Source organism: Dipodomys merriami, unplaced genomic scaffold (genome assembly GCF_024711535.1).
Source record: "Dipodomys merriami isolate MVZ:Mamm:240054 unplaced genomic scaffold, mDipMer1.0.p SCAF_8, whole genome shotgun sequence".
Taxonomy (NCBI): domain Eukaryota; kingdom Metazoa; phylum Chordata; class Mammalia; order Rodentia; family Heteromyidae; genus Dipodomys; species Dipodomys merriami.
This window is the reverse complement of record NW_027206401.1, coordinates 62,684,687-62,698,490: the sequence shown is the minus strand read 5'-3', so window position 1 is coordinate 62,698,490 and position 13,804 is coordinate 62,684,687. Positions and strand designations below refer to the sequence as shown.

At 39.8% G+C, this 13,804-nt stretch overlaps 1 protein-coding gene across 3 annotated transcripts in view; it reads right to left on the bottom strand.

The window, feature by feature from the left end:
• Positions 1-13,804, bottom strand: part of Col12a1 (collagen type XII alpha 1 chain) — a 133,760-nt gene that overhangs the window by 26,332 nt on the left and 93,624 nt on the right. For all 3 annotated transcript variants that reach the window (XM_070010804.1, XM_070010806.1, XM_070010805.1), the window contains 8 exons: positions 12,810-12,933; positions 12,550-12,693; positions 9,630-9,794; positions 8,672-8,710; positions 8,437-8,575; positions 5,514-5,656; positions 4,709-4,818; positions 304-453 (listed from right to left, as the gene is read on the bottom strand). In XM_070010804.1, coding sequence (XP_069866905.1) covers positions 304-453; positions 4,709-4,818; positions 5,514-5,656; positions 8,437-8,575; positions 8,672-8,710; positions 9,630-9,794; positions 12,550-12,693; positions 12,810-12,933 — 1,014 coding nt within the window. The remainder of the gene's footprint in view (positions 1-303; positions 454-4,708; positions 4,819-5,513; positions 5,657-8,436; positions 8,576-8,671; positions 8,711-9,629; positions 9,795-12,549; positions 12,694-12,809; positions 12,934-13,804) is intronic.

The window sequence follows — 13,804 nt, the reverse complement described above, 5'->3', positions numbered from 1 at the left end:
AGCCGGGCGCTGGTGGTTCACGCCTGTAATCCTAGCTACTCAGGAGGCTGAGATCTGAGGATCACGGTTCAAAGCCAGCCCGGGCAGGAAAGACTGTGAGACTCCTATCTCCAATAAACCACCAGAAAACCGGAAGTGGCGCTGTAGCTCAAGTGGTAGAGCGCTAGCCTTGAGCTGAAGAGCTGAAGGACAGTGCCCAGGCCCAGAGTTCAAGCCCCACGACCGACAAAAAAAAGAAAAAAAAGAAAATTGCCTAGCAGTCTTAGTACAAAGTATCAAGAAATATAAAAATGCATTACGTACTGTGGCGGATTTCCTTTCCCCTTTAAGAAGTTTTCCAAGAATTTCATGACCATCTGTTGTGATATTTCCAGCTTCCTTGATGTCTTTTTCTACAATTTCATAGCAGTCGATGTAAATCTTAACACTTTTTGAAGTCACTACAATGTGAACCTAAAACGATAGATTTGTTTGCATTTTAAAATTTCTATCAGAGACACTGAACTGACTTTTGCCCACTTCAGATCACAGTTGGTTTTGGATTTGGGTTTTTGGTTTTGTGCTTTAACTTGAGGCCTGATACTCATGCTTGCCTTTTACCCCTCAAGACCAGTGCCCTACCACTTGAGCCACACCTCTTCTTCCCGCTTGTTGCTCGTTAATTGGAGAGAGGAGACCCTTAGATTTGTTTGCCGAGGCTGACTCTGAACCTCTATTTTCAGAGCTCAGCACCCTGAGCAGCTAGCATTACAGGTTGACAAGCATGAGCCACCAGTGCTCAGATTACAAGAGTTTTTAAAATTCGTTTCATAAGACATTCTCATCCCAGACCAACAAACTAAGACTCAGGTGGCAATGTCACTGCTGTCATTTATTACCAGTGTGAACATCTACAAGCCACACCAGGCTCTATGCTTCACCGTCCATTACCTACCTGTCAGTACACACTGTCTCATTTTCCCACCCCGTTGACTCTCTGAGATTACCAGAGAGAACGAAGGAGATGAAATCACTGTAAGCTATCCAAGTAGCAGTAATAGATCATACTCAGTAAACAAGAGATTCAGATGCTTCAAACTGAGTTTGCTAATTTCAAAGTATAGTTTATTATTCCCAATTGTAGCCAAAACTCACCTACCCAACACATAAAAGCATAAAATAGTTTACATCTATCATGTCTTCGCCAGAGATTCAACTCTGAAAAATTAATGAAATTGATACTACCAAACCTATTAACACAGATCGTTAATAAAGTGTTTGTATTTTGGCATTGTAAAGAAGTGGGTAATTGTTTTATGCTACTAGCACTGTACAACTACCACAATAAGCACTTGATAATTACTTTCAAGTTTGGCTGAAAGTTAAAACGAACAAAAGTGTTCCTAAGAGCTCTGAGTCAAGGAGCATAAAAACAAATTTTGAAATTTTTATTTGTAAACTAATTATTTTCCCACATGGAAATACTAGTTTATCACAGAAGTATCTTTTTATCACATCTGCAATAAACATGAATTGCAATTGCTTATAAAAGCAATTACAAGTGGCACATAGCTTACCAAAACTGAAGTTTAAGTGCCCCCAAGGTAATCAAATAATATTAAACTCAAAAAGTATATCATATAAGCATTCACAGGATGTTTATTGCCTTAAGAAGAATTAGAATTTTTCTATCAATTCATGTATAAACAACCATAGACACAAATATACACAAAGTATATAATCCACAAAAAGTTATTTCAAAATAAAAACCATTTAAATTTGTATGACAACTCTTCCAACTGCACTTACAATTCATTGCTAACCATAGAAAGTATCTCCCAGGGCTGGGAAGGTGGCTCAGTGGTAGAGCGCTTGCCTTGCATGCAGGAGGCCCTGGGTTCGATTCCTGAGCACCACATAAGCAAAAAGAAAAAAGCTGGAAGTGGTGCTGTGGCTCAAGTGATAGAGCGCTAGCCTTGAGCTGAAGAGCTGAGGGACAGTGCCCAGGCCAAGAGTTCAGCCCCCACAACCAGACCCAAGAAAGAAAAAAGAAAAAAAGATAGTATTTCCTGAAAGGAGAAAGTAGAGATTGGGAGAGCCAAGGCGGAGTTAATGAGAAGGAAAAAGGACATTATGTAAAATCCAAAGAAGACAAACCATACAAAGAAGGTAATGTAAAAAATATCCTGATTTGAGCCAGGAGCGGGTAGCTCACGCCTGTAATCCTAGCTACTCAGGAAGCTGAGATCTGAGGATCATGGTTCAAAGCCAGCCCAGGCAAGAAAGTCCATGAGACTCTTATCTCCAATAATCCACTAAAAAAACAGAAGTGGCACCGTGGCTCAAATGGTAGAGTGTTCGCCTTGAGCTGAAGAGCGCATGGATATGCCAGGCCCAGAGTTCAAGCCCCATGACTGACAAAAAAAAAAAAATCCTGATTTGCAATAATTAGTGATAGCACTATAGATTTCTGAAAAATCTACATATGCATACTGTATGTGTGCACATGTGAGTGGGTATGTGTGTGTGTGTGCACGCACACACACACACACACACCAGTAGTAAAGCCTAAATTCAGAGCCTTGCACTCTCTCTTGGCTTTTTCTGTTCAAGGTTTAGTGATCTATACCTGTACGTCTAGTTTTTTGCTGCTCAAGTGGAAATAAGAGCCTCAGTTTCCCAAGTAGCTACGATTGTAGACACAAGCTAACAGCAACTGGTAATGCGTGACGCATTTAGAAATTTCCAAGTAACTAGAAATTAATTTTCTAAATTAAATTTTCTAAATAACTACTCCTGGTTATTATTGGTCTGCAGCAGGTTAGATTTTCAATATTTTCAGTATGAGTCTTTCTTAGCATGCTTCATGAACATGTTCAGTACATGTAAAACAACGGGACCCCCTAACACAAAAAAAAAATCAATAAAAACTTGGCCAGAATCAATATTTGTTATTGGATAAGAATCAGTTGAAGCCAATAACATTCTCTAGGCCATAATTTGCTTTACCAAAGAGAAACCTATTTTATAAAATCTGTAAAATTTTTAAGTAGGTTCATGATAGTACTTAAGATTTTAGAGTTGCGTCTATTGTTAGCTTTCTTGTTTTCTTTTCTTTTTATTGTTGTTGTCATCTTATTTTTAGTTACCTCCCGTAGACAAACTGAAGCTTCTCTGAGCTACATGGGTGAGGAGAGTCTTTTAGCATACGAAGACTCTGATTCATGACTAGAAAAAACATTCTAGATAGCTGGACTCAGTGGCTCATGCCTAGAGTCTTACTTACTTGGGAGGCTGAGATGGGAAGGATCATCATGTGAGGCCAAGCCGGGCAAAAGATTTTCACATTCTCTTCTAAAACAATAGCTAGATGTGATGGCATGTGCCTATCATACCAGCTACAAAGGAGATTAAGATAGGGAGGTATGGTTTCAGGCCTGCCTGGGCAAAAATATCAGAAGACTGAATCTCAGCAGAAAACATTGACTGTGGTAGCACGTGTCTATCATCCCAACTACAATGGGAAGCATCAAATAGGAGGATCATGGTCCAGGCATTGCCCAAGTGAAGAAAAAAAAAAACACCAAGACTTTGTCTCAAAATAATCAGTACAAAGAAAGGTCTGGATATGAGGCTCAGTAGTAGAGTGCCTGCCTATCAAGCAGAGTCCTGAGATGAAACCCTAGTATGAAAATGGAAGGAGAGGAGAAGCAGAGGAAGGGAGAAGGGGTGAAGAGAAGGAGGGAAGGGAGGAGGGAAAGCAGGGAGGAAGGAAGGAAGGAAGGAAGGAAGGAAGGAAGGAAGGAAAGAGGAAGGAAGGAAGGAAGGAAGGAAGGAAGGAAGGAAGGGAAGAAAGAAAGAAGGGAGGGAAGGAAGGAGGGAAGAAATGAAGGGAGGAAGGAAGGAAGGAAGGAAGGAAGGAAGGAAGGAAGGAAGGAAAGAAGGAAAGAAGGGAAGAAGGGAGGGAAGGAATTAGGGAAGGAAGAAAGGAAGGAAGGAAGGAAGGAAAGAAGGGAAGAAGGGAGGGAAGGAAGGAGGGAAGGAAGAAAGAAAGGAAGGAAGGAAGGAGGGGAGGAAGGAAAGAAGGAAGGAAGACAGGGAAGGAGGGAAGGGAGGGAGGAAGACAGGGAAGGAGGGAAGGGAGGGAGGGAGGGAAAGGAGGGAAGGAGGAAGGAAATTAGGAAATATTTACTGAACCTACTCAATAGAGGAAAATTCTTAAATTTTTACTTAAGAATTACATCAAACTGGAAATATTTTTTGCTAAATAAGAAAGCCAATATTTCTGAGTATCATACTTGGAGAAGTTTTATAAGATGTATACAATTACTCATGTTAACATATTCCAGTACATGGAAAAATATTGTTTCAAAGTCCATTTTTTCCAATACTTCAGACTTCAGTATTTTCATTGTCAGTAAAACTTTAAAAACCTGGAATTTTCTGCTCTCCACTGGGTGTTAACATATGAAAAGTTAAGATAACCAAGATATAATTATTAAAATACACCAAAATGTTAATAGAAGTTATCTCCTGATAGTAAATCAGTTTTATTTTAAATATTCATCTTGGAAGTTATCAAATCATCTAAATAAGATATTATTTTTAATTAACATAGCTAGTCTTTTTTGTAACATGACATTTTAATAAATAATAAAAAAGTCAGTCTTAGGTTTCAAGTCCTATTCTCTCTTCTAGAAATAAGACTCACATAATCTTAGGTTTTTACCTTATGAAAGCTTCCATAAAACAATGTCTTTACTTCATCGGTGTCAAATGTAACTGTTTGCACTTCACCTCTTATATCTTTATTAAAGAATGACAAAGTCTTGCTAGAAGCTGCAATAACATAAAAGCATAATTATTAAGTCACATCCTGGTATATATCTTATTGAAAGTATTAACAATCACTTTTGTTGGAGAGAGTTCTTAAAAAGTCAGTAATTTTAGTTGTGCTAAAATGTAACCTGAGTATTTACAATTGAAAAAGTTCAGACATCAAAGCATCTACTATGTAAATAGACACATATATGTGTGTGTACATATGTATATATGTGTATATATGTATACATATATCTGTATATATGTATACATATATGTATGCATATACATGAATATATGTATATGTATCAGTTTATCACATCTATGATAAACATGAATGCTTTTCATGTTTATAAACATGCTGCTTTGTATACAAGTAACATAGCTTACTAGAACTAAAGTTTAAGTTTAAAGTTTTATATATACATTTATATGCATACAATCATAAGGTTCTTTTTTTTAGGTGTTTGTTCCATGTTATTTTTTTTTAATTTTATTTTATTTTATTTGTGAACATACTGTACAGAGGGGTTACAATTACATGGGCAGGATAATGCGTACATTTCTTACCAAGCATTGCACCCTCCTCCTTTGGTTTACCCTTCACATCCCTTCCCAGTCTCCCCCCTCCCCCCCAAATCATAAGGTTCTTAAAGAGAAAGAGAATGAAAATTATGGATGCATATGCTTTAAAATACGATCAAAATCCTTACGATCTGCAATCACTCCGACTTGTGGTTTGTAGTCTCTGTCTGTAATTTGCCAAATTGCAAAAGGGTCATTTGGAGTTTCTGGAAGAAGTCTGAACAACAGTATAATCGTGTATGAAGGTGGGAGGCCATTTGGATGTAATTCTCTGTTGGATAAAACCAAATACATACATAAGATCATTCATGAGAAACAGAGAGCATTTTACATCTTTAGAACAGATATCAATGTGGTTAGTAGTAATGTTATTTATCATCTTCTGCTCTATAGCAGAAAGAAAATAATTTAGGAACACATCAAAAGAACAAACATTAGTGAGGCACTGATGGCTCATACCTGTAATCCTAGCTACTCAGGAGCCTGAGACCTAAGAATAGTGGTTCAAAGCCAGTCCAAGTAGTAAAGTGCATCTTATCTCCAATTAACCACCAAAAAGCCTGAAGAGAAGGTATGGCTCAAGTGGTAGAGTCCCATCCTTAAGCAAGAAAAACAAGTGAGAGTGCAAAGCCCTCTCACAAGCCCCAGTATTGACAACAACAACAAAAAAGAACAAACACTAAGGCCTGTTGTTATATCAGTAGTAATTGATTACTTGTAATTTGATAAACCGACAAATGCCTGAGAGATACCAAATAGTTTTTTTGCTGTTAATAATTAAGTTCTTATGGGTATACAGAGAATTATAAAATAATGGTGGCTGTCAACATTACAACTATAGATATTGTGAGAGGAAAATGAAGCTTACTGAATATATTTCATTTCCCATGCTGTGAAGTTTTGATCTTTCTCCTTACCACAGATAGTTTTTAAGTCCTCCCTTAGAAATAAAATAAATTGCCTCAAGAAGATCACATAGTCCCCCAAAAAGAACCAATTTCAAAATGAAAAGAGGATGGGTGAGAGAATACAGTCACAATATTCAATGTACACATAGGAAAGTAGAACTAGGGGAGGGGAGGGGCTGGGAGAGATGGGGGGAAAATGATGGAAGGGGAAGGCTTGGCACTTCACACACTCACATGTTAAACTGAAGCCCCTTTAGACAATTATTTAAAGATCATGTAAATATTTAGGGCACAGATATGTATAAGCCGTAATGATAAATATATGTGATTTAGTTTAACGAAAATATATTTTGGTTCTAACAAAAAATACTCTATGGCCCGTATCCCTCCAGAACTGACTTAGTCGTTGTTCTGGGAAGCATCTTTAAAGCAGAGTGATTGTTTCTCTATTAGAGACCAGATGGCACTTCCTTCCTGAAAGGAGGAAAAGGGCATAGTCAACTCTTGGACAGAAACAAAGCTATTTCTCTGAACTCTGGCACAGTCCTCCTGCATCTGGAGGCCCCAGTACCACACCTCTAGGACTGTTTGGACGGAATGCAGCCTTCCTTCATCACCCATATGCTCTGGGTATTCAAGAACTATCTTTATAATGCCCCATATTAAAAATATTTTCTCCATATGATCTCATCTCCTACCTAGCCCATTTTGACTTTTTCCCCAATTAACTGAAGCTTGTAAAATAATAATAATAATAATAATTCAATTATATTTAAGCTTCTTTCCTACCGGCTGAAGTTCTGATTTATTTTTGTATGAGGCCCTATTATTTTTTTCTTTTGGCAGTTCTGAGGTTTTTATAACTCAGGCCTTTCACTTGCTGGGCAAGCATTCTAGTTTCTGAGTCATACCCTCAGCCCTTTTTACTGCAGGTACTCTTTGAATAGGGTCTTGTTTTTTGGCCAGATCAACCTGGACCATGATCCAATGCAGCTGTAAAGACAGGCTCACACCACCACACATAGCTTATTACTGGCTGAGAATCTTCAAGGAGTTTTCACCCAGGCTGGCCTCAAATCTCGATCCTCCCAATCTCAGCCTCCCGGATAGCTAGGATTATAGGCGTGAGGCAAAAGCCCAGCCCAAATTTATCCTTCTTGTGTCAATAATAATCTTTCATAATTTAAAATGTAAGAATCATATCCTGAGGTAGTTGAAACAGCTAAGCACTGCGTATTGAGGTACCCAGAAAGATCCAGCACGCTGAACCACCATGGCTAAGCAAAAAAGAGGGAGAAACATACAATGTGGTCGAGTCCAATCCAATCTGTACCTCCTTAAAACAGATTAGCTTTGGTTTCTGTCTGAATTTTCCATTCACTTTTCTGGCGCACTTCAAATTTCAAACGTTATTTTCTGACTCTGTCCTAAGCTGATTTCTTCTAGTTCTTTTCTCTGCCTAAGTTGCCAAACACATGTTTTTCCAGCATCATAGTTTTCATTTCAATGAATAAGAAATACATACTTCTGTTACCGTACCCAGGTGCAAACTTTCCTGCAGTCAAATAACAACATCAAGAGCTTCCCCAATAGAATGCCGGAGGATCAAGCCACTAGTAACATTTAACCACAGCCTGGCCACAAATAAGCAACACTGTGGAAGCCCTTTGCTTCCTTCACATCAGAAACGCACAAGAGTATGCCTGCTCCCCTCATTCCCTTCCTCCCATCCAGGCTTTCTGTTCCACAGCAGAACTTTTTCAAAATAAGAAGCTGCCTTTCCGTTTGAACAAGCTCCCTTGGGAAAAGCACAATGACACCCCCCACACACACACACCAGCCTGCCATTCAGAAGGGCCTAGAATCCATGCACCCTACTGCAGTAACAGGCTGAGGTCCTGCACTCTGCAAATACCAAAGCCTAGTTTCCTGCATAGCAATGGCCACATAACCAGAAGAGGGTCATGAGTGTGACTGTACTTAAGGAAATCTAACTGGCTTGCCCATAAGGCATTGACTGACCATTGCAGAGTTCCCTGAGTCCAGGCAACCAGCAAACTCCTTAGGATCTCTTGCCCATTATAAGAATGGTGTGAACAGGGAAGGGAAGGAGCAGTGTGAGGCAGGAAGTGTTCACACTTACGCAGTCGGCTGACTGATGAAGGCATTCTTCTGCAGCCTATAAGCTGAGTGACTAGGAAATGATCCTGATTCTAAAGAGACTCCTTGCACCGAAGCAAAATTCTTTTCAGTCAGATTGTATGCTTCAAGCATCTTAAAACCTTTAGATCAGAGAAGAAAATAGTTCAATTGACTACATGGGAATTCTTTGATTCTTGAAGTCTAAAAATAAAGAGCTCAAGGATCCAAATGCTTACCTGGTGAGGTATAGCCATCCAAATAAATGAGAGGACAACCTGCAACCGAGAGTGGACTGTAAGAAGGTTTCGCCAATTCGATATGCAAACACATCAGAACGGGAAGTAGTGAAGTGATAGACATGCTGTATCTCAACTCATGAAACATTAAATTGTCTTAACTGACTGAATCTGTTCTCAGTTATTTCTGGCAGGCTTTAAGGTAGGGGGGAGAAATTATGCAGGTCACCAGGGTTTTTCTGCCTGGGCTGGCTTTGAACCAAGATCATCAGATCTCAACCTCCTGAATAGCTAGGGTTACAGGTGTGAGTCATCACCGCCTGGCTGAATTTTTAATATAATGGTTAATCAGTGGAAACATCACACTTACGAAACATAGCCCTGCCTAGGATTAGGGGCATACACACTCTTCGCTGTGTCCATTAGTTAACACCCCAAAGTTATTGTCACCAACAGATGAGGAAGGAGATAACTTGACAGACTATCTTGAGTTCATCCTCACCGAAGATTAAAATACGAACTTGAAGTCTTAGCATAAGAAGATTCTAAGCCCACACTAGCCAATGAGAATCAACTGAATTTCTATTGGAGATACATGCACCTAGCAGTGTTTCCATGGCTCTCATGAAACAGGAATGTTAATGGAATAAATACCAATAGATTATTAATAGGAACTGTTTCCATATACTGAGCTGTTTTCCATATTCTGAGCTGAAGAATGGTTTACCCAAGTGTCATAGGCACTGGGATTGTTAACAGAGGAATGGATTAAAATGCTTTTATTTCCACACAAGGAAAAAAGTAGTAGACTTATGACAAACATGATTCATCAATATTTTCATGTGCTTTCTCAAGACCTATTTATACACCAGATTTGATCCCCTGTAGAACAAATAATTATCTATACCTCGTCAGTTTTCAAGGCCAGAGAGACTATGGGTTGATGGCTAGGACTTACTTGAAGTGGCAGTCTCACAAACAAACGTAATAAGGTTATCTTCAATCTTTTCAAAAGACTCAAAGTCATCCACAATGAACACGTGTCGTTCACTTGGCTTGCTGGCAATGTTGGCAAGTTCGTTGTAATCCACGTCGGCCACACCAACCACAAAGACACTGAACCCTGCAAAGTGGTTGTTTACACTGTGAATCACATGTCCTTCTTCTGCCCTTTATTGATTCCACAAGTCAAAGTAAATTATTACTTTTGCTGGCGGCATTAGGCTTTGACTTCAGGGCCTCACACTTTCCAGGGAGGTGCTCTACTGTATGAGCCATGCACCCAGCCCTTTTTGGCATTCAATAATTTTTTTCAATAGGGCCTTGCTTTTTACCCAGGATGGCATGGGCTGTGGTCTTATTTATTTTATACTTCTGAGTGGCTGGAATGAAAAGCATGTACTACCTAACCTAGCTTTATTTTTCATTTATTTAGCCATTGCTAGGGCTTGAATTCAAGAATGCTTGCTTTTGTTGCCTTTTGTCATTCACAGCTGGTGCTCCACCACTTGAGCCATGACTCTAGTTCTACCCCAGCTTTTTATTGATTGAGATGGAGTCTTGCACATTTTTTTTTTGCCAGCATTGGCCTCCAACTACGTTCCTTCAGAACTCAGCCTCCCAGGTAGCTAAGATAACAGGTGTGAGCCACCACACCCAACTCCAAATAAAATCTAATCAGAAATAATGCTCTATTTTCTCTGCCTGTGTACGCCAAGTCTTTTTATTCTGCCTGAATTACCTTTAGTGAATAAAAATGTACTTTTTAGTGAATATGTCCTTTTTACCCAGTCATCCAATTTTCTAGTTTATAAAATTAAATTCACTGGATATGCTAAAATAAAGTTCTAATAATTAAAAGATGAAGCATTGTATAGCACAAAGACACTGATTGATACATACTGTTTTCCATAAATCCACAATCCTAATACATAGCTGAGCAGCTCTCTCAGATGATAAAGTTTAAGCTTACGAGAGTCCAAAACAAAGAATGAGCTGTTTTGAATTGTATTTATTCATTTGTTTGTTTGTTTGTGTATTCAGGCCAGTCCCGAGGCTTGAGCTCAGGTTCTGGGTGCTATCCTTCTGCTTTTTCACTCAAGCTGACTATCTCTTGAGCCACATCTCCACTTCTAGCTTTTTTTCCCCCTGATTAATCAGAGATAAAAGTGTCATTGCTGGGAGCCAGTGACTCACACCTGTAATCCTTGCTACTTCAGAAAGCTGAGATCTGAGGATCGCAGTTCAAAGCCAGCATGGTCAGGAAAGTCTGTGAGAGTTTCCAAAAAGCCACTAGAAAACCGGAAGTGGCACTATGGCTCAAGTGGTAGAGTGCTCACCTTGAGTTCAAGCACCATGACCAACAAAAAAAAAGTGTCATGAACTTTTCTGAGAGGGCTGGCTTTGAACCATGAGCCTCCGGCTCCTGAGTAGCTAGGATGCCAGGTGTGAGCCACCAGTGCCCAGCTTGAATGTGAACTTTCCAAATTGGGTTTTCTCATCAAACTCAGACTCAAGGCCAGGACTTTGATCACCATCAGAATGGAAACTATAACTTCCACTGGCATTAAACAGTCCTCTATTTAGCTTAATATAAATTTTGCTCCGAAAATTTTTATACCAAAAGCTTAAGTTAGCAGAGTCTATGTAAAGCTAGAGATATGATTTGTAATTATGTATGTGTATGAAAGAAAGCATTCATAACCACAAGTTTAAGTTAAGGGTCCAAAATATACAAATATACAGAAATCTGCTCACAGTGCACAATCTAATAAAAATGGGCCTTTTTTTTCCTTTTCTTTTTTTTTTGTGTCAGTTCTGGGGCTTGAACTTTAAGTCCGGACACTGTCCCGTAGTGTTTGTACTCAAGGCTAGTGCTCCACCACTTGGAGCCACAGCTCCACTTCTGGCTTTTTGTTAGTTGATTGGAGACAAGAATCTCACAGACTTTCCTGCCCAGGCTGGCTTCAAATCATGATCCTCAGATCCCAGCCTCGAAAGTAGTTAGGATCACAAGCATGAGCCTCCAGCATCCAGCTTCAATAAACTTTGTTTGTTTGCTTGTTTTTTAAGGTCATCATGAAGAATAAGCTCCACTTAGAGAAGACTGCCTGAACTAGCAGAAATTATGACTAGTAATTTCAGCCAAAGGAAAAAATATATGTATATATGTATGCAGATAACATACATATATGCAGATAACAATTTTCATGTAACTAAGCACCCTAGAATTTATTATATCAAATCATTTCTATCCCAGCATTCTTTATGCAACATGTTTTGGACAAGCAGAGGAGGGAAGATGTTCATGCAGCTACTGAACAGACAGTTTTATTTCCAATAATCCTAAATAACAAATCCAAATAGCAGTGTTACTAAGGGGCTCTTGGGATGCTTGATTGGCAGGTTCTATTCCAGAGACCTCTCTCTGGGACCGGAGACTCATTGTTTGCAGAGTACTTTGGCACGCTGCATTAGGCCTACATGTGAACAGATGAGCTAGAGCCCCGGAGGCATCATTCATATTTCCCTGCACAGGAACCCATGCCTGGATTCATTTCCTGTCTGATGGAATCCCAATCTAAGATTCCTCCTTGACCGTCGGCAAATATCTATAGCTGTCTAGCCACTATGGGGAAATTCACTTTACTCCTTGCAAGTCCTTGAATCTATCTTCTACAAAGAATACACTGAGTCATTTTTTGAGGAATGTAGCCAACTCTTCCTTCATTAAACACCAACTCACATGATGGGATTCTAGAGTACACAGTGAAAGAGAAATAATGCTTGTCATACCCACAGTCTGGGTTTGGGGCTTGTTTTGCTTTGTTCTGTGAAACTCAGCATCCTGAATGCAGTGTATCCCAGGCTGAGCTTACCTGACTGCTGAATGATGAAGGCCGCCTTCTTGACCTCATCCTGTGAGCGGCCATCGGTAACCACGACGAGCACCTTGGGGACATTCTTCCTCATGCCGCTCTCCCACGTCAAGACTTTCTCCTTGATAAACGTGAGAGCCTTGCCTATGGAGTGCCAAGAAACACATCAAGGAAAACTGCCTGAGTGCCATCAACCACGCCCAAGTGACGGTGCTGCATTCTACCACCCCGACTGCTCTGGACACCGAGGAGCCTCATACCTGTCCTTGTGTTTCCTCCTCTGTATCTAATATTCTGCAGGGCCCCGAGAGCTAGGGCCTTGTCATTGTAGGTGTTCAGCTTGAACTCGGACTTCACCTCATCACTGTACTGCACAAATGACACCTGAAAGGAAATGGAGGTGAGTTGTTCCTCTACTGTAGATAGGAATGGAGATGACTGGATGGGATATGCTCTTTATAATGTGACCCCCCCCCACTGACCATGGAGGCCTCATTAAACTCTCTAATTCCCAAGCAGTCCAGCCAGAAGAATGTTCATTAGTGATCCAAAGGGGATTTCATTTGTTTGTCTTAAATGACAGCTACTAATGATACTGTGGTAGAAGCATTTTCCAGTTTGCATAGGCTATATTACTCTGCGCCTTTCTCTAAAGGGTAGGAAGAGATGAGTAAATCGCAGCATTAGAAATGAAACCACATCATTGTGAATTTTATTGGACCATTGGTTCTCAGCCAAATGCTCCTTCCCATTGATAATGTTCAGCTTCCACAGATAAAAATGTTGCAGCCTGGCAACAGTGGTTCACAGCTGCTCTCCTAGCTGCTCAATAAACTGAGATCTAATGATCTTGGCTCAAATCTAGCCTAGGCATAAAAGTGCATGAAACTCATAATTGACCAGCAAAAAGCTAGACTGGAGGTATGGCTCGAGTAACAAAGTATCAGCCTGGAGTATAAAAGCAAAAACAGAACCAAAGGCCCAGAATTCAAGCCCCAATACCAGCACCATAAAAAGTTGCTTGTATAATAATAATCTAAACTCTTGACAAACTTAGTGACAATGTGACAGTGGAGAGAGAGAAGGTTCTGTAGTTATGACTGATTGGCCTCCAATCCATTCTTTCTGAACAAATAGCTAGCTATGTGCCACTAGGTTAATTTCCTGCTTCTCTGGGCTGTAGTTTCCTTACCAGTGAAGTTGAGATAATTACATTTACCTTCTAAGGGTGTGTCAAAGACTAAAAATCGTGAAT